This window comes from Spodoptera frugiperda, chromosome 24, assembly GCF_023101765.2.
Source record: "Spodoptera frugiperda isolate SF20-4 chromosome 24, AGI-APGP_CSIRO_Sfru_2.0, whole genome shotgun sequence".
Lineage (NCBI taxonomy): Eukaryota > Metazoa > Arthropoda > Insecta > Lepidoptera > Noctuidae > Spodoptera > Spodoptera frugiperda.
In genome coordinates this window covers 5,164,505-5,189,108 of record NC_064235.1, presented here as the reverse complement: position 1 = coordinate 5,189,108, position 24,604 = coordinate 5,164,505, and the positions used below count along the sequence as shown (strand labels likewise).

Below are 24,604 nucleotides of genomic sequence, written 5' to 3'. Positions count from 1 at the left end.
CGTTTTTTATGGAATAACCCAGTAAACGAGCAGACAGATCACCTGATGGTAAGCAATCGTCGCCGCCCATGGACACTTAAAACACCAGAGGCCTTTTGGGGGTTAGGAATTTAAGGGTTGTTGGTGAATCGGGGATTGGGAATTGGGCCTCCGGTAACCTCACTCACACAACGAAACACAACGCAAACGTTGTTTCACGTTGGTTTTCTGCTCACCCGTGGTATCACTCCGGTCGAGCCGGCCCATTCGTGACGAAGCATGGCTCTCCCACTCAAAATTGCCTTTATGAATAAAAGGCCTGACGTTGCTTTTTTGTTTAAAAACATAAATAAACAAACGCGATGATCTCACAATGAACTGAATACAATGTACTTTACCCTTTATACCTAAAGTTTAGCCGAATCTGATGTAATTTTACGACATAGAAACATAGTGACTACATAAATACCTTGTATATACACTGTGGTCACAGTCAAGGCTGAATGCTTGAACGAAACGCACGCGTTCGGACATAATTTGTAGCATCGTTGATAATCCAATCGTGTTTTAAATAAAGTGTTGTGAAATATTTTTTGTATGTGTGAATTGGATTTTTTTAGGTAAGTTTTTGGTATTAATTTGTGTTTTGGAGATATGTGAACTTAAGGTTTTGTTTCATAGTGTAATGTTAGGTAGAAACTATAGAGCGTCTCCTGATACGATCCTTGCATACTGTATTTTTTATAAAAAATACTTAAATTATTATGTGTAGTTTCCATTATAATTTAATTAAGCGAAAATATACGTTTAAAAGTACTCCAAATCTAGTCTTTAATCTTTTAAAATAAGTAATTTAAAATAATAAATAATTAGTATTAAAAAAAAAATTCGTCCATTTTAAAAAAAGTTTTGTGTACTCTATAATCGACGCCATGTTTTTCATTTTCCCGCCTTTAATCTTATAATCCATTGCATCATTCATTCTTGTTCGATTTTTCAAATAATAGCCAAACACACCGCACATGAAGCTACACTAATTAATTTAATCCATTTTCTATTCTAACTTTTAAGTATTAAGGTCTAAAATCCATTATAGAATTCTAACAGATTAGGTTAGCTTGACATGCAAGCGTCTTAGTAACAATAAAATTCGAAATTTCAACCTATAACCGCACATGAAGCTACCCTAATTAAATTAATCAATATTCCATTCTAACTTTTAAACAATAAAGTTGATAATCCACTACATAATTCTGCCAAACCAGGTTAGCTTGACATGCAAGCGTCAGCAACCATTTTTTTTCTTTATAAAGAAACATGACAACATATTTTTAGTTTAGGTTGAAAAATATCATAATTTACTCGATTTAGATAGAGTATTTGTTTAGTATTTTATCGAAATGAGATTAAAAACACGCTAGACGCAGCTGTTATACGTAGTGTTTGATTAGAAGGAACTATTTATAGAATTTTGTTGACATTACATCATCAGTCTGTACCTACTCATTAGGCGTCGCTTCACGTACGAATAGTTTTAAAGTCAGTGTAGCATACAAATACAATGGAAATTATTGTTATTATTATAAGTGTGGGAGAGCCATGCTTCGACACGAATGGGCCAGCTCGACCGGAGTGATACCACGGCCGAGCAGAAAAGCCGACGTGAAACAACGCTTGCGTTGTGTGAGTGAGGTTACTGGAGGCCCAATTACCCCTTTCCTAATCATCTCAATCCCTGATTCCCCAACAACTCTTAAATTCCTAACCTCCAAAAGGCATAACGCACTTGTAACGCCTCTGGTGTTTCGGGTAATTACGGGCGGTGGTGATTGCTTACCATTAGGTGATCTGTCTGCTCGTTTACCGGCTTATACCTGCTGGTAAGCGATCTCCGCCGCCCATGGACACCCGAAACATCAGAGGCGTTATAAGTGCGTTGCCGGCCTTTTGGGGATTAAGTATAAGGGTTGTTGGGGAATCGGGGATTGGGAAGGGTAAGGGGTAATTGTCTCCTCCGGAAACCTCACTCAGACAACGCAAACGTTGTTTCACGTCGGTTTTCTGTGAGGCCGTGGTATCACTCCGGTCGATTTCTACAATTCATTTAAATAAACATAGGTTACGTTGTTATTGATATCGCGATACGAGCGTTCAAACAAAAAAAACTTGTTTAACAACTTATTTTTTATCAATAAACAAACTTAAAAAAAATATGTTGAAAAAGTAATAATCATCTTTTTGTATAAAGTGTAGGCCATCGGTCAACATCATTAGATAATTTTATTTATTTATCTACCGGTATAATGAGAGCTATGTTTTTATGTGGAAAGATGCGTGCTATGGATGGTTTAACTACTATCGATACATTGCATACTCGAGCTGCGCATCTTCCTTGCACAGCTACATAGCTTAGTATCAGTGGGCACTGCCACACAGTTTCAGAGCTTAGCTATTACATCTTCGTAGCATAGTTGCTTAGTAGGGTGCTTTCCCACCGATACTAAACTATGTAGCTGTGGGAGGAAGATGCGCAGCTCGAGTACACGAAGCATCGATAGTGGGGAAGCCAGCCATAGCACACATCCATAGTATGCATCTTTCTATATTAAAGACATATCTTAGTTGAACCCAGTTTCCACCAGTGCTAAGCTATGTGTACCAATGAATATGATCGGTGAAATCCCAACCTTATTTAAGGGGAAAAGTCATCCAATGCTTTCTCTCGCCTTGGGCGAGGCGAGAGGGAGTGTCAGACTCTTGTTGACTAAACACCACCCCGTTCCTACTCCTGCTCTTCGAGCCGGAGTTCCGGTAACCCAAAGATTATGTTTTATTGTTACATTAAGTAGTTTATTGTTAAAGCCCTTTGTAGCTACCAGGAAATATATTGAGTACTTTGTTGATTTCCGCAATCGTAATACATCATGCTAATACTTACATAGTAAAAACGCTATTTTTTATGGTATAAGCCGGTAAACCAGCAGACGTATCACCTGATGGTAAGCAATCGCCGCCGCCCATGGACACTTGAAACACCAGAGGCGTTACAAGTGCGTTGCCGGCCTTTTGGGGGTTCGGAGTTTAAGGGTTGTTGGGGAATCGGGGATTGGGAAGATTTGGAAGGGGGGAATTGGGCCTCAGTTAATACGGTGCTGCAGGTACCCAGATTCACGCACAAAAAGAAAAAAATAAAATAAAAGCATTTGGCCTTTAAAAACAAAAACGATGATTCTATTAACTACTTATAATCATTTTTACATTATCTAACCATTTGGTCAAAAATTCAAAACTAATTTGATCAAGTCCATAGAAAAAATACTGGTTTCACACATTTTTTTTTTTATTGAGAAACTAGTTTTTGAAATATGGCTAGTAATAATATTTGTCCTTCGGCTCACAAAAGGACAATAAACCTGACATGTAACAGACTATAAAATGTGTTTATGTTATAATCTCCCATGGAAAAAATGGGACAGAGAATTAAGCGTGAAGTTATATTTAATAATGGTTCCTGATGGTATGGTATAAGCCGGTAAACGAGCAAACGGATCACCTGATGGTAAACAATCGCCGCCGCCCATGGACACCTAAAACACTAGAAGTGTTACAAGTGCGTTGCCGGCTTTTTGGGCGTTAGACATTTAAGGGTTGTTGGTGAAACAGGAAGGGGGGTAATTGGGCCTCCGGTAACCTCACCCACACAGCGAAACACAACGCAAACGTTGTTTCACGTCTGTTTTCTGCTCGGCCGTGGTACTACTCCGGTCGAGCCGACCCATTCGTGCCGAAGCATGGCTCTTCCACACTTTCTTGACCTTATACCAAAAATAGTCATCCACACAATAAACCTTGGGGCCTTAGTCTGCAGCCTTAGTTAGGCAGTGCAAGAGGGACGGAGCTATGTAGGTTGTATAGCTCCATCCCTCTTGCAATGCTCGACCATTCTGACACAATTGTAATAGCAGACTAAGGCCCCTGGTCTCTCGTTACTCTTCCAAAAATGGCAATAATAACAAATCACCCTTCCCTTGTTCCAGTGAACAATGAAGCTCAGTATCCTGTTACTCCTGGGCGTGGTGGCGCACTGCCACGGCTACCACATCATCACCATGTTCCCCATGCCCTCACACAGCCACAACCAGCTCGCCAAGGGCATCGTGGATGCTCTGCTTCAGGGAGGACATACCGTGAGTAACACTAGTTTTATGAAGTAACCTTAGCTAACTTTTACCACCGGGCGTCGGGGATCGCGGGACGGCCACCGTAAGTGCGGGCCTGCGGACGGCGAGCATCGAAAGTGGGGAAGCAACCTCGCGTTTCACGCTTGCCTCTAAGAGCTATCAGACCACCACAGATGGGGCCCAGTAAGGTTGATGCCTAATTCGGAGCTTCGGACTACCTAACGGGTTTACCGGAGCTTTGGCTCGAAAAGCAGGAGTAGGAACGGGGTGGTTTTTAGTCAGTAAGAGTCTGACACTCCCTTTTGTCTCGCCCAAGGTGGGAAAAGTCATTGGATGATTTCTCCCTCTTAAAGAAAGTTACTCTACTCTGCACATAGCTATACCACGCACGACCATCTACAGCACATATCCATAGCACGCTTATATGGAAAGATATAAAAAAAATATCTTAGCTGAGTCCGTTTCCACCAGTGCTAAGCTATGTGTGCCAATGAATATGATTGGTGGTAACCAAACGCATCCACAGCAACGTAGCATAGTACATCTCTGGTGGAAAAGCACTCAGAGCTTCGTAGCACATATTAACTTTTAAAACCTAACTGATAGCATTTTCTCAATTTTCCAGGTGACCTGGGTGACACCGTTCCCGGAGAAGGCAGATAAGAACAACCCCAAGTTGAAGTTAATTGACATCAGCCCAGTACGACGCCATGTTGCAAGTAAGCTATTTCAGAATTTATTTCTTAACTAGCGACCAGGGGCCTTAGTCTGCTATTACAATTGTGTCAGAATGGTCGATCACTGAGCAGTGTGAGAGGGACGGAGCTATAATAGTAGACTAAGGCCCCAGCCTCAGCTTCGCATGGGAGCAATGGTGATTATGCATGTATTATACATATAAACCTTCCTCTTGAATCACTCTATCTATTGAAAAAAACCGCATCAAAATCTGGAGCGTAGTTTTAAAGATTTAAGCAAACACGCGACTTTAGTATTTTTTTTTTATTGGGACAAGTCCGCCACAACCTCCCATACTGCTGCAACTCCTGTGCACCAGGATCTACAGTAGATACAACAATTAAAATACTGGAATATACTATAGTCGCTTCTTCTCCTCTAATATATTCTACATCTTCTGATTTATTTCGTTGCGGGATCCAAGACAGTCATTCATTTCCCTGGGACGCGCCGGACTTCAGTGTTCCGGTGTTTTCATGGTTGTATCTACGGTAGATCCTGGTTTACAGGAGTTGCAGCGGCAAAATTCGAATAGCGGTTACAGAATACATCAACCTACAAAGTTATGTAGGCCCAACAATTTCGGAAATAAATGGCTTTGACATACGGACGGACGGACAGACAGACATGACGAATCTATAAGTGTAACGGAACCCTAAAAATCAGACCTTTCTTGAAAAAACATGTTCTCTAGTCACCAGCTAAAAACTGCCAAATTTATTTTCTTGCACCTCAAAAACCACTGTCTCTCTCTCCAGACATAGACATGACGGATCCGACTCACAACAACGCCGGCATCTCCTTCATCAAGGAAATGTCTGCCAACATGTCTCTGGAGATGCTGAACACTCCAGCTGTGAAGGAAGCATTGCTGAAGGGAAAATTTGATGCCGTTGTCACTGAGAATTTCTTCTGTGACTTCTTAGCTGGGTAAGTTAATTGAACTCTATAGGTACGCGTCTACAGACCCCCATCGTACGCATCGCACGCATCCCGTATTACGTCATCAGCACGCATCGCATGCGGATCAGTGGACGCAGTTGTATGAGTTTCTATACAAGACAAACTAAAATCCGTTGCGTGCGATGCGTACGATGCGGGCCTGTGGATGCTTACCTTTAGTATGACTTTGCTTAACGTTTAAAGTAATTGAAAAGAGAACGCGTTCGGCGCTCTGATTGGTCGCCGCTAATGAACCAGCTAATCAGTACCCTTAGTATGAGTTTGCTTCAGGAACAAACGAGAGCGTGTTCGGCGCTCTGTATGGTTGGTTCATTCACGGTAGCCAATCGGAGCGCTGAACGTTTAGTGAAAGTACTATTTATCGTTATCCTATCCGCTGCTAGATTGAGGTAATTCGACTAGTTTCAAGGCTTAAGCAAATAGCTTAAACTAACACGTGCTTTACTCTAGATAAAAAGTAAAAAATATCGAAGGTTTTTTTTTAAAAAACGTTGCCTCACACTAAGATTTTCTTCTTTCGTGTCGTAAGTGCGCACACTAGGTTTGCCTCCTGTGTCGTGGGCGCGTTCACAGTTTCGTTTCGTTACGTGAGTAAGCCGATAACATAATAATTAATCATCCATCTACTTCCAGCATCCCAGCAGTACTCCAAGTACCCTGGATCCAGCTAGCCGCCACGCAGCTGCACCCCGACATAGAGGCACAGGTAGACGAGGTGCGCTCCGTGCCCACCATCCCTCTCATGTTCAACCCCTCAGGGATCCCCATGTCCTTCGCCAGCAGAGCGATCAACGCCATGATTTATTCTATGATGACTGTTTATCAATGGTAAGTTCTTTTTGTTTTTTTTTTTTAAACGTTGCCCCACACTAGGATTTTCTCCTGTGTCGTGGGTGCGTTTACAAACATACAAGTTCACATACACATGACACCCAGACCCGAAACAACAATTTGTGGATCACACAAAGTGTTGCTCCGTGCAGTTGCCCAGCCACCGCGCCAACCGTGCAGTCAAGTGTGCTTAAGGACAACAGTGGCTATTTCCATTCTAGGCTTAAGAGCTAGGGCGACTGGGTTACCGTTTTTTCCTTCTGCGAAGCAGTCATGCTAGGTAAGGGGGAGGTGGGACGCGTGAGGGAACGAACCTCTTCACGCCCCAGCCGTCGCGAGAGACACTCCGGCCGTCGAGGATCGCGGGACGATCTCCGGCCACCGTAAGTGCGGGTCTGCGGACGGTGAGCAAGGGTAGCTTGCCGCCCGACCAGAACCAGACCCGTGCGTGTGGCACGTCACATTCCGCGTGCGCCTCAAAGAGCCATCAGACCGCCACAGATGGGGCCCAGTAGGGCTGATGCCTGATCCGGAGCTGCGGACTACCTAGCGGGTTTACCGGGGCTCCGGCTCGAAAAGCAGGAGTTCCTACTCCTGGGATGGTTTTTAGTAAGTAAGAGTCTGATACTCCCTCTCGCCTCACCCAAAGCTCCCGCCTTGGTCATTGGATAAATTTCCCCCCTCAAAAGAAAAAAAAATAGTGTACTAGATTCTATTAAGCCAGAAAATGAACTTTAATTTCTTTTTTTAAGTTATAAGCCGGTAAACGAGCAGATGACCTGTTGGTAAGTAATCGTTGCGCTGATTTTCAGTGTGGCGACATATGACAGAAGTCGCACATAGACTATCGACGAGCACATCAAATGATGACGTCATAAAAGTCCTACATCGCACATGTGAACAAACATGGATAGAAAATCCCAACGAGTAAAATTTGGTTCGAAAGCCCGCCAGTCATGATCACCTCGCCTGGTCAAAGGATCCTCCTTTTCTTAGGAAACTCTCTATTCCCTAAATCAAGTTTAAGTTAAATTGTTATAAGTTATTTAAATGTAAAGTCCTCTCCTCGTATATTTGTATTATCTTTTGCTGTGCCCGACAGGGTCCATAATTGTTACCTACCAATTGTTTTCCACCTAGTCTACATTGTGGAATGCAATAAAGAATTGAGTATTAAGTATTGAGTAAATCAGCATTAGCAATGTATACAACTCGAAAATCATGATAATTCTGCCACAGTGACGCTGATTTCATGACTCCATCTCTCTTCCAGGTCTGGTAGAGCAGCCACCATCAAGCAGTACGAAGACTTGTTCGCCCCCATCGCCGCAGCGAGAGGAGTGCCGCTCCCTCCCTTCGACGATGCGTTCCACAACGTGTCCATCACCCTGGTGAACTCCCACGAGTCCCTGACTCCTGCGTTCACAACTCCTCCCAATGTCATCAGCATCGCTGGTTACCACATGGATGAGAACATTCCACCTTTGCCCAAGGTAAGATACTATGAAACTCTCACACACACAACTTTATTAATATTAAATGAAAACAACCCAACAGCATAATGCTTCAAATATAAACAATAGGCGTCGCTTTAAAAATTAACCTTTGCAGCTCACGAGTGTGGCTGCTTTTACTTTGACTTATTCGTCAACTCGGCCGCAATAAACTCGACCGCGCGGTCGAGTCGGGAAATTTAAACATTAATTATTTTTCTATTGTGCATCTCGGCCGAACCATATGGTCGAGTTGACGAAGCTATTTTTTCGTATTTTGTATTCGTCAACTCGACCGACATTGAAAATATGAGGCATTTTTGTACAGTGATTGACAAAAGTGTTTCGTTTTTAATTAAATTTTTGTTCTTCTAAGGGTATATTATATAATATATAATAACTTAAAATTAGAATTAAGGACAGATAAAAAGATGTTTTTTAGGCAGGCATTGCTCAGTTGATTATTAGGTTCATTTCTTTCCACCGATAAAAATTCCAAGTTGCGAGAGAGATACAAAAATATTTTAACTAATTAGGATATATTTAAGGTCATGATTAATGAAACATCTACGATCTTTATACGTGCACAGCATGCATTTTCATTTGCCGAACAAAATAAATCTTTCCATGATATGCCTTAAACATTTTCTACTCAAATGTACATTTTGTATTCGGTCGAGATGACGAATAAAAAATAAATCTCAAAAATTATCCGGGTCGACTCGACCGCATAGTGAATGTTCCTACGGTCGAGATGCACAATGAAATAATAGGTATATTAAAATCTTCCCAACTCGACCGCGCGGTCGAGTTTATTGCGGCCGAGTTGACGAATAAGTCCTTACTTTTTATCCCCGAAGGGGTAGGCAAAGGTGCACATTATGGCACGTAATGCCACTGTATACACCTACTTTTCACAATTTATGTTGTAAGTCCCATGTACTAGGGGGTGAGCTTATTGGAATATATTGGTAGGTACTGGGCACAATTCCAGACTCAGTGCTACTACTGAGAAATTTTCGAAAAATCGAAAAACGCCCAGTAGTACTTTACCCGACCCGGGAATCGAACCCGAGACCCCTTGTTCGGTAGTCGCAGGTGTGACCACTCGACCAATGAAACAGTCACTAAATGAGTTTTTCATTTCTGCAGCACCTAGCTTTACTGACAGACTGACGGACAATTCAATTTGATGTTTTAAAAGTGCCTAATTTAGGATTAATTTGAAATAAATGCTGGACTGCCTCGTTGGTCGAGTGGTCGTGAGTGCGACCGCCGAACAAGAGGTCTCGGGTTCGATTCCCGGGTCGGGTAAAGATTCTGGCATTGTGTCCGGTACCAATATATTCCAATAGGCTCACCCCCTATTACATGGGACTTATAACACAAATTGTGAAAAGTGGGTGTACATTGTATAGCGGCATTACGTGCCGTAATGTGCACGTCTGCCGACCTCTTTGGAGATAAAAGGTGGGACGATACGATACTATCTGATACCAGACCCCAGTCTCCTCTACAGGATTTTATTTAATATAATTTCTTTTCCTTTCATCACAGGACTTGCAAGAACTGCTGGACGGATCACCTCAAGGTGTGATCTACTTCAGCATGGGCTCAGTCCTGCGCTCATCAGCTTTGAAGCCTCACACCCGTGCCGCTTTGCTGAAGCTGTTCGCCTCCCTCCCTTACACAGTGCTGTGGAAGTTTGAGGAGCCTCTGAAGGACCTCCCCCCTAATGTCCACGTCAGGTCTTGGATGCCTCAGCCTAGTATTCTTGGTAATTATTATATTCTTCTTCTTTTTTATATCATGAACCGGTAAACGAGGTGACGGATCACCTGATGGTAAGCAATTGCAGCTGCCCATGGATATACGAAACACCAGACGCGTTACAAGTGCGTTGTCAGCCTTTTGGAAATTAGGAATTTAAGGGTTGTTGGGGAGTCGGGGGAGTCGATAGGAAACAAAGAGTAAAGTTCCCTAAAATCGCAAAAGTAGGATCCTCCGACCAGAGGGCCTTACTCTTGAATCCAATTCCGATCGATCGACATTGATATTGTAAAATTTCGTATTCTTGAGTTGCAACACTAGCGCCCATTACATCCGTATTGCGTGGATATTAAATGAACTAAATGGTATTGAGTTTGGCTTTATCTTCCGTTCTCTGAATGCAATTTTAACAGTTATTGTACAAATTATAACACAAATGATGAAGAGTCCCTCTGTGACTCGAAACTAGTAGAGCTTTCCTCCATTAACGTACCTGAATAAACCGTGATTTTTAGTTAATATACATAGTATGTCTCACGATAGCTATTATAAAAATTATTAAGTTGTATCGTCGATGGTCTATAACTGTCACCACAAACCCATTAACTTAGAACACCATCCCCAGCTCACCCCAACGTAAAAGTCTTCATCACCCACGGAGGTCAGCTCAGTTCTCTCGAAGCTGTGCGAGCTGGAGTACCACTCCTGGCTGTACCGGTGTTCGGAGACCAGCCCGCTAATGCTGAGAGGGCCAGGCGCAGCGGGTATGCTCTGAAGGTGGACTTCTCGCCAGACATGGTGCCTGAGTTGGAAGTAGCTTTGAAGGAGATCTTGAGTAATGACCAGTAAGTACCTTTGTTATACCTAATGTTGTCTCTCTGCATCACCCCAAGGTTGACTGGTAGAGAATGCCAAATTGGCATTAAGTCCACCATTGTATTGATTGTACATAAAGTGTAAAATAAAATAAATAAATAATACCTTGGTGATGTGTAGAGTACTGACTAAGTGTAGGAGAGCCATGCTTCGGCACGAATGGGCCGGCTCGACCGGAGTGATACCACGGCCGACCAGAAAACCGGCGTGAAACAACGCTTGCGTTGTGTTTCGTGCGTGAGTAAGGTTACCGGAGGACTAATTACCCCCTTACGCAATTTCCCAACAACCTTTAAATTCCTAACCCCCAAAAGGCCGACAACGCACTTGTAACGCCTCTGGTGTTTCAAGTGTCCATGGGCGGCAGCGATTGCTACCATCAGGTGATACGTCTGCTTGTTTACCGGATGCCGGTAATAATAGGTGGTGAGCCTATTGCCATATACCGGACACAATTCCAAACTCCGTGCCATCATTGAGAAATTTATGAAACACCGAAAATTGCCCTTTGATATTTTGCCCGACCCGGGAATTGAACCCGAGACCCCTTGTCCGGCAGTCGCACTTGCGACCACTCGACCAGCGAAGCAGTCGTAGTCAGTTGTAAATATATATAATATTTTTTTGCAGATACTCAAAACGCGTGAAGTACCTGTCCAAGGTGTTCACGACTCGCCCCACCACTCCCAAGAAGTTAATCAACCACTACGTAGAACTAGCCATCGAGACTAAAGGTACGTCACATATTTTTTTTAAAGAAAAACGATAGACGTACTAAAAAAAGGTAATTTAAAAAACTAAAAAACCCGACTGCGTTTCTTTATAATATGAAAATGAAAAAACCCTAAAACAAGAAAGTCATCGTAAAATTGAAGCAGTCGGGACCCATTCTAAATATGAAGACTTAGTGAGGCCAGCTTAGTTTTTATGGCTGGCTTTCTAGAATCCGCCGAAACCCTCTTTCTGACGCAGTCGGGTAATTACAGCTTTCCTGACACACTGACAGACGGACAAATAAATTTTGACGGTTCAAAAGTTTCCTATATAGGGTGACTAACCATTTTGTTACTAACATAATTTATAAGTTGGGTGATTTATCAACTCGTCTCACATGCCTACCGCCCATTTAGGACGATTTGCATAAAATCTAAATAATTATTATTTTCATTCTGCAACTCGTCCGACGTTACTTTCAAATTGAGCAATCTTGTCTAACTGACTGTATCTACCAAACGATTATAAAGTTTAAAATCCCACCCAAAAAGTAATGTGTGACGAGTTGTAGAATGAAAATAATACATATTTATTTCGATTTCTGCAAGTCGTCCCAAATGAGCCGTAGGCATGTGAGACGAGTTGATTAATCACCATATAAGTTCCATTGTGCATGATTGTTATCTGATTATGAATAAATTAAATTAACTAACTTTACAGTAAGAATTTTAGTTTTAATTCCGCTTATACATGTATTTTTCGCTTATACATACATGTTTTTTTTCCGCTTATACATCGGTGCAACATAAAACACACACGTAACATGCAATATACCACTCATGTGTTTTATGTTGCACCCCTGCTGCATGAGCATTTAATTGCGGGCGGGAGGGCGGTGCTGCACGCCGCATGTTAAAATATACATGTATACGTGGAATCAAAACTAAAAATCTATTGTACTGTTAGTGTAGCATGGATTGCCGCAAAATAACGCCTGATTCTATTGTATAAATTAAATTAAATTAACAAAAATGCTCGTCCCATTACAGGAGCCCTGCATCTACGCTCGATGTCCCTGCAATACAAATGGTACGAGCGCTGGATGTTAGATCTCATGCTCGCCGTACTTGTCACGCTCGCGAGCATAGTAGCTCTGCTCGTGTTCGCAGCAAAGAAAGCGATAAGCAAAGTCACGGGTAAAAAGGTGTATAAAGATAAATCTAGTAAAAAGAAAAGGAATTAGTATTTGTTTTTTGTGATTGTACTTAATTTAAGTATTTATAGTGTAAGGTTTAGATTTTTTTTATAAATTATGAAGAATTAAATTAAATATAGATCTTATTTTTTTATATATAAAAAACATGTGTTTTATTTCATTACTTTTATTTTTTAAGAAAAATGTCTTTAATTTTTTTAAGGGAAGTATAAGCCGGTAATACGGACGGACGACAGACGGATCACCTGATGGTAAGCAATTGCCGCCGCCCATAAGAGGCGTTGCAAGTGCGTTGCTGGCCTTTTGGGAGGTTAGGAATTTAAGGGTTATTGTTGGGGAATCGGGGATGCCGAAGCATGGCTCTCCCACATTTAGTTTTTTAATCTAAAAAAAAAGAAAGAGCCGGCAAAGTATTTCTAGTTGTAACTCCTGTGTAAAGAATGGGACGCAGATTAATTCACATATCATCAATTCAGAAATAAACCTTGAATCAATCTATATAGGATTTATTTTGCTTTAGTAAAGAATATATTTAAGACGTTAAACAATCAAATACCAAAGTAGAATAAATTCACATGTAAATTCTGCTACTCGACCATAGATGGCGGTATTCTTATTGTTAGCAATTGTACATTTTATTTCGTTATTAGATGGGCAATGGTGTCATAAGTCGATATTTGTTTTTATTCGATTAGGTTGGAAACATTATGTATTATTAATAAAATTTTCGATATCGACAAATGTCCGACCTGTTATTATGATTAAAAAAATAAAAGTCTTTAGAAGTTTAGTTAGACTTTAATCAAATAATAATAATAGTAAACGTTCTTTATGGATACGACTTTAAGAAGATATAATAACACCCGGTAGTATTAAAAAATTGTTGGAACAGAGATACAGCGCCATCTAGTTTGTTTTATTAGAAACAGATATCATTAATTATTACATTACATTTCGTTGGTCACTTGTGTGTGCTTTCTTTTAAATATTATTTAAGGGCTTTGATCTTTCAGGCGAATACAAGTTTAATTATTAAGGCATTTATTTCCTAAATTCTCACAAGTCAAAAGCATTAGAAAAATAGTTCCACTACTCAATAATAGATGGCAGTAACTGTCAAAGGGAGTAGATTTTTGTTATTTGCTAAAACAAGGCTAGCAGTTAGCAAAAATGTATTGCTGTATAGGTAAATATATTATTTGACTCTGTTGGACTAAGGCCCTTCTCTACATAAGGGTTTCACATCAGCTCCAGGCAGACAAAATAGAGATCCAGGGTTAAAGACGACCCCCAGGGCTTTGGCACAAAGCAAGATTAGGAACGGGGTGGTTTTAAGTAGATAGGTAAGTGTAGGTCCGACTAGGTGTAGGTCTGTCTGTGTGTTCAGGCATCACGTGAAAACTAACGCTTTGATTTCAATAAAACTTGGTATAATTAAACCTTATTATCCTGAGCATACAATAGGATACTTTTTATCCTGGAAAAATACGTAAAAAAAATCTTATTTTTTCAGTTTTATATTACAGAACGCCAGCTTAACAGCAACAGCTCAATAGAGGGATCCCCTTAATCTCTATATATAAAAATCAATTGCTGTTCGTTAGTCTCGCTAAAATTCGAAAACGGCTGGACCGATTTGGATAATTTTGGTCCTGACTTATTTGTGGAAGTCCCGGGAAGGTTTAAAAGGCGAGAAAAAAAAGAGGCAGTACGAAGTTTGTCGGGTCAGCTACTAGGTCAACGTATCCACAGCAACGTAGCATAGCATATATCTGGTGGGAAATCATTCTTAGACAAGAAATTTTCTTTTAATACTTTACGTGACGGTTGGCGCGGTGGCTGGGAAACTGGCTGCCGCGCAACGTGTACCGGGTTTGATTCTCGCACGAAGCAACAACAAATTGTTTCGGGTCTGGGTGTCATGTGTATGTGAACTTGTATGTTTGTAAACGCACCCACGACGCAGGAGAAAATCCTAATGTGGGGCAAAGTTAAAAAAAAGAAATACTTCTACTAATACTATGCTACCATCCTATAACGACATAGTTTGGTAAGCACAGGCACTCGGTGCCTGCCTTATACAGCAGCAGTCGCAGCGTGACTCACACATCGCTCCCGGTAACAAACCTTCTATGATTGCAAGTGGGATATTCTTTATATTTTTCTTTTTTTATGTACTTTCAACCTTAAAGAAAAGAGCATACTCGTTTTTAAAAGGCCGGCAACGCACCAGTGACTCCTCTGGTGTTACGGGTGTCTATGCGCGGCGCTGATCGCTTACCATCTTTTTTTTATGAAACACATAAACGAAAAAACAAACTAGCAGACGTATCACCTGATGGTAAGCAATCGCCGCCGCCCATGGACACTTGAAACACCAGAGGCGTTACAAGTGCGTTGCCGGCTTTTTGGGGGTTAGGAATTTAAGGGTTGTTGTTCGGGAATCGGGGATTGGGAAAATTGGGAAAGGGGAAATTGGGTCTCCGGTAACCTCACTCACACAACGCAAGCGTTGTTTCACGTCGGTTTTCTGCTCGGCCGTGGTATCACTCCGGTCGAGCCGGCCCATTCGTGCCGAAGCATGGCTCTCCCACACTTAATCCCATCTGGTTACTCGTCTGCTCGTTTGACACTTATTCCAAAATAAAAAACAAATGCAGAATGACCCACCACACGATATACAGTTAGCAAAGATGGTAGTATCTCATCCATGTACGGTCTATAGGAAAGTCGCCGGCCGCACGTTTTTAGCCTTACATGTCAAATGATCCGTTTGTATCACTGCGTAACATCACGGTTTTTATTCCACTATGGTATTGGCAGAGCTGTTGCTATATTAGAATTGATTATCAGCTGTTGTTTTAGGAAGTGAGAGTTATTGAAAATAAGCAGATTGTGTGTGTATGTTATTGAAAATTATTATATGTAGTTGGGTCATTAAAAACGCGTGAACTGTCATAAGTCATTTTTATCGGAATTCTCGCTCACACCTATCCGAGTTGAGTGGGATAGTCACATTCTTTTGACGATACATTTCGCACATACATATCTAATAGCCTAACTATAGCCTTTTTTGTTTGTGATATGTAGTAATTGAACTTGAAATTTTGTGATTTTTATTTCCAGAAAAGCTGCCTATTTGGTCGAGTGGTTGCAAGTGCGACTGCCGGACAAGCAGTCTCGGATTTCCGGATCGGGCAAAGTATTGCTGGGCTTTTTCCGGATTATCGAAAATTTCTCAGTCGTAGCACAGAGTCTAGAATTTTGCCTAGTATATTATGGCAATATGATCACCCTCTATTACATGGGACGTATAACACAAATGAGTTCACCACTGAGAAATTTTCGAAATGCCGAAATGCCTTACTTTGCCCGACCCGGAAATCGAACCCGAGACCCCTTACCCGGCAGTCATAATTGCGACAACTCGACCCACGAGACAGTCAAAAAAAATTATCTAAAATCTATATCTAAACTAAACACTGAAATCTGAAACCAGACATATACAATCAGTCACAATATTTATCGTCCAAAAAGAGTAAAAAAGTAAAAAAAAACTCCGTCTCGACTTGACAAGCGGCTGAAATTCAGGTCAAACTATAAATAAACGACTAAAAATCTTTGTAACACATGACGATTGACGGATGGGTATTATTTTAAGAAAAAAATAATACCCATCGTCATCTAAAACTCGAGAACGGCTAAACCGATTTGGCAAATTTTGGTCTTGAATTATTTGTGGAAGTCTAGGGAAGGATTAAAAGGTGAGAAAAAATCTCGGTAGCGGTACGAAGTTTGCCGGTTCAGCTAGTATTTTATATAAGTATATTTGTTACCATCGTTCACAACGTGGTATCACTCCGGTCGAGCCGGTTTATTCGTGCTGAAACATGGCTCACAGAAAGCCGACGTGAAACAACGCTTGAGTTGTGTTTCGTCGTGTGAGTGAGGTTACTAAAGGCCAAATTACCCTCCTACACAATCTACCCAATCCCCGTTTTCCCAACAAAACAACCCATAGAATCCTAACTCCCAAAAGGCCGGCAACGCACTTGTAACGCCTCTGGTCTTTCGGGTGTCCATGGGCGGCAGCGATTGCTTACCATCGTCTAGTTATACCATAAAAAATCAGGTGTCAATCTCCAGGTTATAAGATTGATACCCAGATTCGAAACAATAATTTGTGATATTTGATTTTTATAATAACTATCGTGTAACTAAATTAACTAAAATAGAGCTGTAGACAGCGCGACGTCGCCACGTCTGCGCACGCTGCTCATGATGAAGAGTCCCTCTGTGACTCGAAACTAGTAGAGCTTTTCTCCATTAATGTATGTGAGTAAACCGTGATGATTTATTAGTTAATTTAATTAACAATTTGTTAATTACACAAGTATTGTTCCGTGCGGGAATCGAGTTCGTTACGCGATGCACGACAGCCAGTTGCTCAGCCATTGAGCCAACTGTGCAGTATTCCGGAGCTGCGGACTACCTAGCGAGTTTACCGGGGCTCTGGATCGGAAAGCAGGAGTAGGAACGGGGTGGTTTTTAGTCAGTAACAGTCTGACACTCCCTCTCGCGTCACCCAAGGCGAGAGAAATCATTGGATGATTTTCCCCCTGAAAAAGAAAAAACTGTGTAGTATACCAGACATTATTTTTTTTCTATGAATCTATAGAAAATAGACGACAAATCGACGCCAGTGGCTGGTCATATCTTGAGTGTAAAAGATCGCTAGGTGTCGTCACCAGTGCGTGCGGTCTTAGTCATAAGCGGAAGCGTTTTAAATTAGTTCATATCAATTTAATCTATACTATAGAATAAAACTGGAGTGTTTGTTTGTATATTATACTGAAATTACCGCTTTTTGTTACATGCATATTAATATAAATACGATACATACACCAAAAAATGATTTTTCATATTTTGTCTGTCTGACAGACAGCCCTACAGATGGCTGTCTGTTTATCTGTCTGTATGTTTGTTCCGGCTAATCTCTGAAATGGTAGGATTGATTTTGACGGGGATTTTATTGACACGTAGCTTATGTACGAAGGAATAACTTAGGATTTACTTTTATTTTAGAAGGAGCAGGGATAGATTATAATCTGGCATAACACATAGGACACTTTTTACCGCACGGGACCACGGGCGAAGTCGCTGGCAGAAGTTAGTAATAATTGAATGGCATTTCTCTTATAACTTACGCCCCGCCAAATCTGTGCGAGGTGCCAAATTCAAGAAAAAATGTTCAAGAAAACTCTAGGGTTAGCACTTGTTTTAGGTCTGACTTAAAACTATGTCAAAACGTATTGAGTAGATATATTTCAGTGGAAGAATTAAAACGATATAAAATAAAAGTTTAAACACATCTTGCGAATGTATACCAGCTAAAAAAGTGTGGGAGACTCTCCCACACTTTTTCGATACGTGTGGTAGAGCCATGCTTCGGCACGAATGGGCCGACTCAACCGGAGTGATACCACGGCCGAGCAGAAAACCGACGTGAAGCAACGCTAACGTTGTGTTTCGTTGTGTGAATGAGGTTACCGGAGGCCCAATAATCCTTAAATTTCTAACCCCCAAAAGGGCGACAACGCAATTGTAACGCCTCTAGTGTCCATGGGCGGCGGCGATTGCTTACCATCAGGTAATCCATCTACTCGTTTACCGGCTTATACCGTAAAAAAAAACTCGACTAATGAGGCAGAGATACTGAAAAACTATACTGAAATAAAACCTATATGAAATAAACCTATATCGTGCCAGCCCTACCTCCAATGCAAGGAATGTCATCTATTCTGCATTCTGCGCCTGACAACTGAAGCGAGCAGTGTTCCGACCACTGAGGAAATATGCTCGGAGATATATTTAGACTGAGCAGCGAGCAGCCCTAGTCTTCCCGTGGGTGATGAGACCATGAGGATTCGACTGCACGGTTAGTGCGGTGGCTGGGCAACTGGCTGCCGTGCAACGGGTAGCGGGTTCGATTCCCGCACGGAGCAACTCTTTGTGTGATCCACAAATTGTTGTTTCGGGTCTGGGTGTCATTTGCATGTGAACTTGTATGTTTGTAAACGCACCCACGACACAGGAGTGAAATAAAACCTATATGATTCTTGGCAGCCCTACCTCTAATGCAAGGAATGTCATCTATTCTGCATTCTGCGCCTGACAACTGAAGCGAGCAGTGTTCCGACCGCTGAGGAAATATGCTCGGAGATATATTTAGACTGAGCAGCGAGCAACCCTAGTCTTCCCGTGGGTGATATCAGACCATGAGGATTAGGCATTAGACAGAGACCACGAGGAGTCTTGGGAGGCTCTCGAGACCACGAAGCTGCGCCGCTACAAAGTTGCTACTCAAGGAAGATGAGCAGCTGGAGAATGTGATGTATCGATAGTAGGAATACCATAGCCCCCTACGGACGGCGCGTCGCATTCCGCGCGTGCCTCAAAGAGCCATCAGATCACCACAGATAGGGCTCAGTAGGGCTGATGCCTGATCCGGAGCTGTGGACTACCTAGCGGGTTTACCGGGCCTCCGGCTCGAAAAGCAGGATTAGGAACGGGATGGTTTTTAGTCAGTAAGAGTCTGACACTCCCTCTCGCCTCGCCCAAGGCGGGAGAAGTCATTGAATGATTTTCCACCCTTAAAAAAAAGCTGGTGTATACGATGTATCGGTAGTACAAAAACTAGTGTAGCACGCATTGATACTTACCACGCATCTTTTCATATAAAAAACCTAGCTTATGTGCTATGCTACGTTGCTGTGGATGCGTTTAGCTTCCACCAATCATAATTCATTGGTACACATAGCTTTGAACTGGCGACAACGGCCTCCTTTATACGGAAAGATGCGTACTATGGATGGCTTCAATACTATCGATGCATCGCATACACGAGCTGCGCATCTTACTCGCAAAGCTACTTAGCTTAGTATCAGTGGAAACGGTCACATAGTTTCACAGCATAACTATTTTCACAGCGTGCGCAAACGAATGATTAAAAAAAGTTACAGAATACCCAATAAGATTTGCAAATTTTAAACGAATTAATTTACTCGAAACAAGCATAAAATGTAAATAATTATCTTTTGCAAGCAAGCGAGACTAGAGAGCTTATATTTGTCTCTTTTTCTCGTTTGAGATTAGACGTTCTATCTCACTTGCAATTTGCATGTATAGCCCATGAGCTAGCGACATATTTTCTCAACCAATAGTTTTTCTCAAGACAAGTAACATTAATTAATCCCAAGATCACAATTATAGTGCTCCTACCTTCTGTCAGTCTTCGCCCATGTTTTTGTTGGATAAACAGTAGCCAATCAGTTATTCTAGACCATATTCTTCCCCTTTTTTGAGGGAGGAAAATCATCCAATTACTTCTCTCGCACTGGGTGAGACGAGGGGGAATGTCAGGCTCTTACTGACTAAATTAAAAACCATCCTGTTCCTTCTGCTTTCAGTCAAACTAAAAAAAATAGTGCCTGGCTTACGGACTATTCTTTCCAGGTGCATGTTTTAATATCCTTCTGGTAGTGTGTGTACGTTTTTCATTGTTAGTAACTCATCCACGAGTTATTACTAGTACCTGTGTGTGTAAAAATAAATCTTAACAGTATATTCTTCGAAACATAACGCTCGTTTTCACGTCGGTTTTCTGTGAGGCCGTCACTCTGGTCGAACCGGCACATTTATGGCAAAGCATTGCTCTCTTATACTCCAAAAATATTGGTATTATAGCAGAGTTTAGTAAGTAAAGTAGTGATTATAAGATGAACAATCTTATTTATTCTTTAAGTGTTGGAGAGCCATGCTTCGGCACGAATGGGCCGGCTCGACCAAAATGATATCACGGCCGAGCAGAAAACCGACGTGAAACAACGTTTGCGTTATGTGAGTGAGGAAACCGGAAGCCTAATTACCCGCCTACCCAATCCACGATTCCCTAACAACCCTTAAATTCCTAACCCCATAAAGACCGGCAATACACTTGCAACGGGAGTTTCGGGTGTCCATGGGCGGCGGCGATTGCTTACCATCAGGTGATCCGTCTGCACGTTTACCGGCTTGTTCCATAAAAAAAGTAAAATAGTGATTATAAGATGAACTTACTAACTGATACTTTGATAATTGTTCGCATAAAACTGACTGTTCAGAAATAATTTATGTTAATTGCCGAATATGAAGTGGTTTGTGTTCATCGGTATACTATCAGTGGCTTCTAGCAAACACGAGAAATATATAGGGTTTGTATAACTGTTTACTTTATAATGTATTTCCTAACCCCCTTTTTTCAAGGGGGAAAATCATCCAATGACTTGTCTCACCTTGGGTGAAGCGAGAGGGAGTGTCAGACTCTTATTGGCTAAAAATACCCCGTTTCTGCTATTTGAGCTGGAGCCCCGGTAAATCCGCTAGGTAGTCCGCAGTTCCGGATCAGGCATTAGCTCTACTGAGCTTCATCTGTGGTAACAACAGCTCATTGTTACTTAAACCTATCAATTTTTATTCTTAGATATTCGATTGTATGAAATAAAATCAAAATAATTAAATTTTTATTGTGAAGGGCGATTAACGAGCAGACGGATCACCTGATCGTAAGCAATCGCTGCCGCCCATGGGCAACCGAAACACCAGAGGCGTTACAGGAGCGTTGCCGGCCTTTTGGGGATTAGAAATTTTGGTAAGGGGGTAATCGGGCCTCCGGTAACCTCACTCACACAATACAAGCGTTGTTTCACGTCGGTTTTCTGTGAGGCCGTGGTATCACTCCGGTCGAGTCGGCCCATTCGTGCCGAAGCGTGACTCTCCTAGACTTTAAAAGTCTACAATTTCAATTGTTCTTGCAGATGGAAATCCTATTACATCAAACTGTCTACCGCTGTCCAGTCCAAGGCCTTAGGTCCTATGGAGCAGATGTATGAGCTGGACTTCTTGAGCCACCCAGCCAAAGGTCGCGAGGGTGTGGTGCTGGTGAAGCCACAGCATCAGGCTGCATTTGTCAAGGAGTTGGATGCTGAAGGCATAGCGTATAGGATCCACGTTGATAATGTGAAGAGGTAAGTACGAAAAATAAATTATTTTTTACTTTTTTCATGTAGCAATTACAAGCTTTTATTTATCGACTTCAAAAAAAAAGAGGTTCTCAGATTGTTCTGTATGTTTGTGCGTGATTATCTCAAGTTTGGCTGAACCGATTTTGATACGGTTTTCAGCATCTTTTCAGACTTAGGCGACGACTGGTCCAGTATCAGCGCGACAGTCGCCGCGTTGTATAACATGGCTTGAAACGCTTGAAACTAGTCGAGTTCCTCGTCAAACAGTTACGTGAGCTGATAAAATAATAATTAATCTCTAATTTGAACTTGACTTTTTGACTTATTTCTATGGTAGAGAATGCCATACGGCATTAAGTTCGCCTTATGTACAACTATTTTATTGTGTTCTGTAAATTAAAGATTAAATAAATAAATTATTCAAAGTATTTCCATATTAACAGAAAACTGGACTACGATGACCAGCTCATACAAGCAATGAAAAGAGCCACAGCACCGAGGAACAAAAGCCACCATCAACTATCCTTCTATAACTACCACGACCTTCAAGTGGTAAGACCTTGTATTCATCACGCCCCGGCTGCCGTAAGAGACACTCCGGACATCGGGGATCGCACGATGATCTCCGGTCACCGTAAGTACGGGTCTGCGAATGCGAGCAAGGGTAGCTTGCCGCCCGACCAGAACCAGACCCGTGCGTACGGTGCGTCGCGTTCGGCGCACGCTTCAAAGAGCCATCAGATCTGCGCCTCCGTCGCCACGCGCGTTACTCCGCGCACTGCATCTTCAGTAGCTGAACGAGCAGACAGATCATCTGATGGTAAGCAATCGCCGCCGCCCAGGGACAGCCAAAACGCCAGAGGCGTTACAAGTGCGTTGCCGGCTTTTGGGGATAGGAATTTAAGTGATGTTGGGGAATCTGGTATTGAGAAGATTAGGAAAGGAGTGTAATTGGGCCTCCGGTTACCTCACTCACGAAACGCAAGCGTTGTTTCACGTCGGTTTTACGTTTATTTTATTTTCTACAGTTCGAAGATTACCTGGACTATATAGCAAAGAGATATCCTAAAATTGCCACCGTAGTTACTGGAGGTTATTCCTTCAATAACAACTCAATTGAATATATAAAGATTTCCACCACGAACTTCGAAGACAAGACCAAACCAGTCGTGGTCATAGATGGAACTATTCACGCCAGGGAGTGGATCACGGCACCCACTGTTGCTTGGGCCATACACAAGCTGGTGGAAAATGTGACTGAACCTGACCTGCTGGACAGGTTCGACTGGATCCTCGTGCCCATTGCCAATCCTGATGGATACAAGTACAGTTTTGATTATGTAAGTAATGCTTTATTTCACTTCTAAATAAAGGAAATATTGTATAATAACTGTAGATAAGGGCAGAATTAGATTCATCATGAGCAGCGTGCGCAAACGCGGCGACGTCGCGCAGCACGGTAGGTCAGTAGCCATTGTGGTGGCACATTGACAAATAACAAGTAACAAGTGACAGATGTCGGAAGTCGCACATAGACTATAGACAAGCAAAACAATATCCTGCATCGCACATATGAAGTTTACATGCGAATTAACACGGATAGAAAATCCCAACGAACTACAGTTGGGCAGAAAGCCCGCCAGGCTGATCACCTCGCCTGGTGGGATGATCCTCCTTTTTTTAGGGAACTTTACTCGCTGTTCCCTAAACCATCACGTCAGTAGGCTGCGAGACCTCGCCGCGCCTAGAGTCCCTCTATGACTCGAAACTAAATTGGACCCTTCGGTAACCTCACGTCGGTTTTCTGCTCGGCCGTGGTATCACTCCGGTTGAGACGGTCCAGCAGTGCCAAAGCATGGCTCTCCCACATTTATATTCGCGATTCGTCCGAACTACAGTCAGATGGCCACAGTCGTCTATATGTTCTTATTCTTTTTCCCCATAGGATCGTTTTTGGCGCAAGAACCGTTCTTTTGATGACCATCCAGTCAGTTTCGTATGCCGAGGCGTAGACCTGAACAGGAATTTCGACATCAAATTCAACACACACACAGCAGATGAAACATACACCGATAATTGCGAAGAGACCTTCCAAGGCACTCACGCCTTCTCCGAGCCAGAAACCAGAGTCATCAGGGACATATTACAAGAGAACTTGGCTCGAGTAGCCCTTTACATCAGTCTACATAGTTTCGGTAGTGTGATCATGTATCCATGGGGATATGATGGGACTCTATCCTATAATGCTGGAGATCTCTACAGTGTAGGGAAAGCCATGGCCGCTGCTATCGACAGTAACGCTCTGCCATATTTCCCAAGGTACGATGTCGGAAATATTGCTCAGATCATGTATCGCTCGACTGGTGCTTCGACTGATTACGCTCATTCTATTGGGGTGCCTTTAGCCTACGCCTTTGAGTTACCTGGTCTTTCTGACACAGATAAGGGCTTCCATTTGGAGCCATCACTCATTAAACAGGTTTGCCAAGAAACGTGGGAGGGTTTCGTCGTAGGCGCGAGGCGAGCTGGTGATTTATTCCCGAATAAAAATTAAGGTTTCTGTTGCAATGTGTTTATTTTAACTGACTTCCCAATAACGAGGAGATTCTTCATTCGATCTTTATAGTCCTCCTTACCGATTTTGGTACCGGTGACCTTACATAAGCAATTTCCTGTCTTGGGCCCTGACGTGACTGGCCAGACCGAACTTGGTTTTAAAAATCCGATCACAGTTAGGGCAGTAAAGCTGGCCGGCAGAGTAGTATGTGTAAATATGCTTAG

The 24,604-nt window shown here is 42.2% G+C and overlaps 2 protein-coding genes across 2 annotated transcripts; both read left to right on the top strand.

Moving 5' to 3' along the window:
* Positions 1-443: 443 nt before the first annotated feature.
* Positions 444-12,905, top strand: LOC118278849 (UDP-glucosyltransferase 2-like). Its single transcript, XM_050703618.1, has 10 exons — positions 444-599; positions 4,017-4,166; positions 4,786-4,879; positions 5,657-5,828; positions 6,495-6,689; positions 7,966-8,185; positions 9,743-9,962; positions 10,581-10,800; positions 11,462-11,565; positions 12,595-12,905. Exons 2-10 carry the CDS (start codon positions 4,023-4,025, stop codon positions 12,786-12,788), a joined length of 1,563 nt encoding a protein of 520 aa, XP_050559575.1. The 5' UTR covers positions 444-599; positions 4,017-4,022; the 3' UTR covers positions 12,789-12,905.
* A 7,515-nt stretch (positions 12,906-20,420) lies between these two features.
* Positions 20,421-24,383, top strand: LOC118278442 (carboxypeptidase B-like). The gene is made up of 5 exons (XM_050703663.1): positions 20,421-21,013; positions 21,617-21,826; positions 22,267-22,375; positions 22,852-23,163; positions 23,769-24,383. The coding sequence occupies exons 1-5, from the start codon at positions 20,949-20,951 to the stop codon at positions 24,375-24,377; spliced, it is 1,305 nt and encodes a 434-aa protein (XP_050559620.1). The 5' UTR covers positions 20,421-20,948; the 3' UTR covers positions 24,378-24,383.
* The last annotated feature ends 221 nt before the right edge of the window (positions 24,384-24,604 follow it).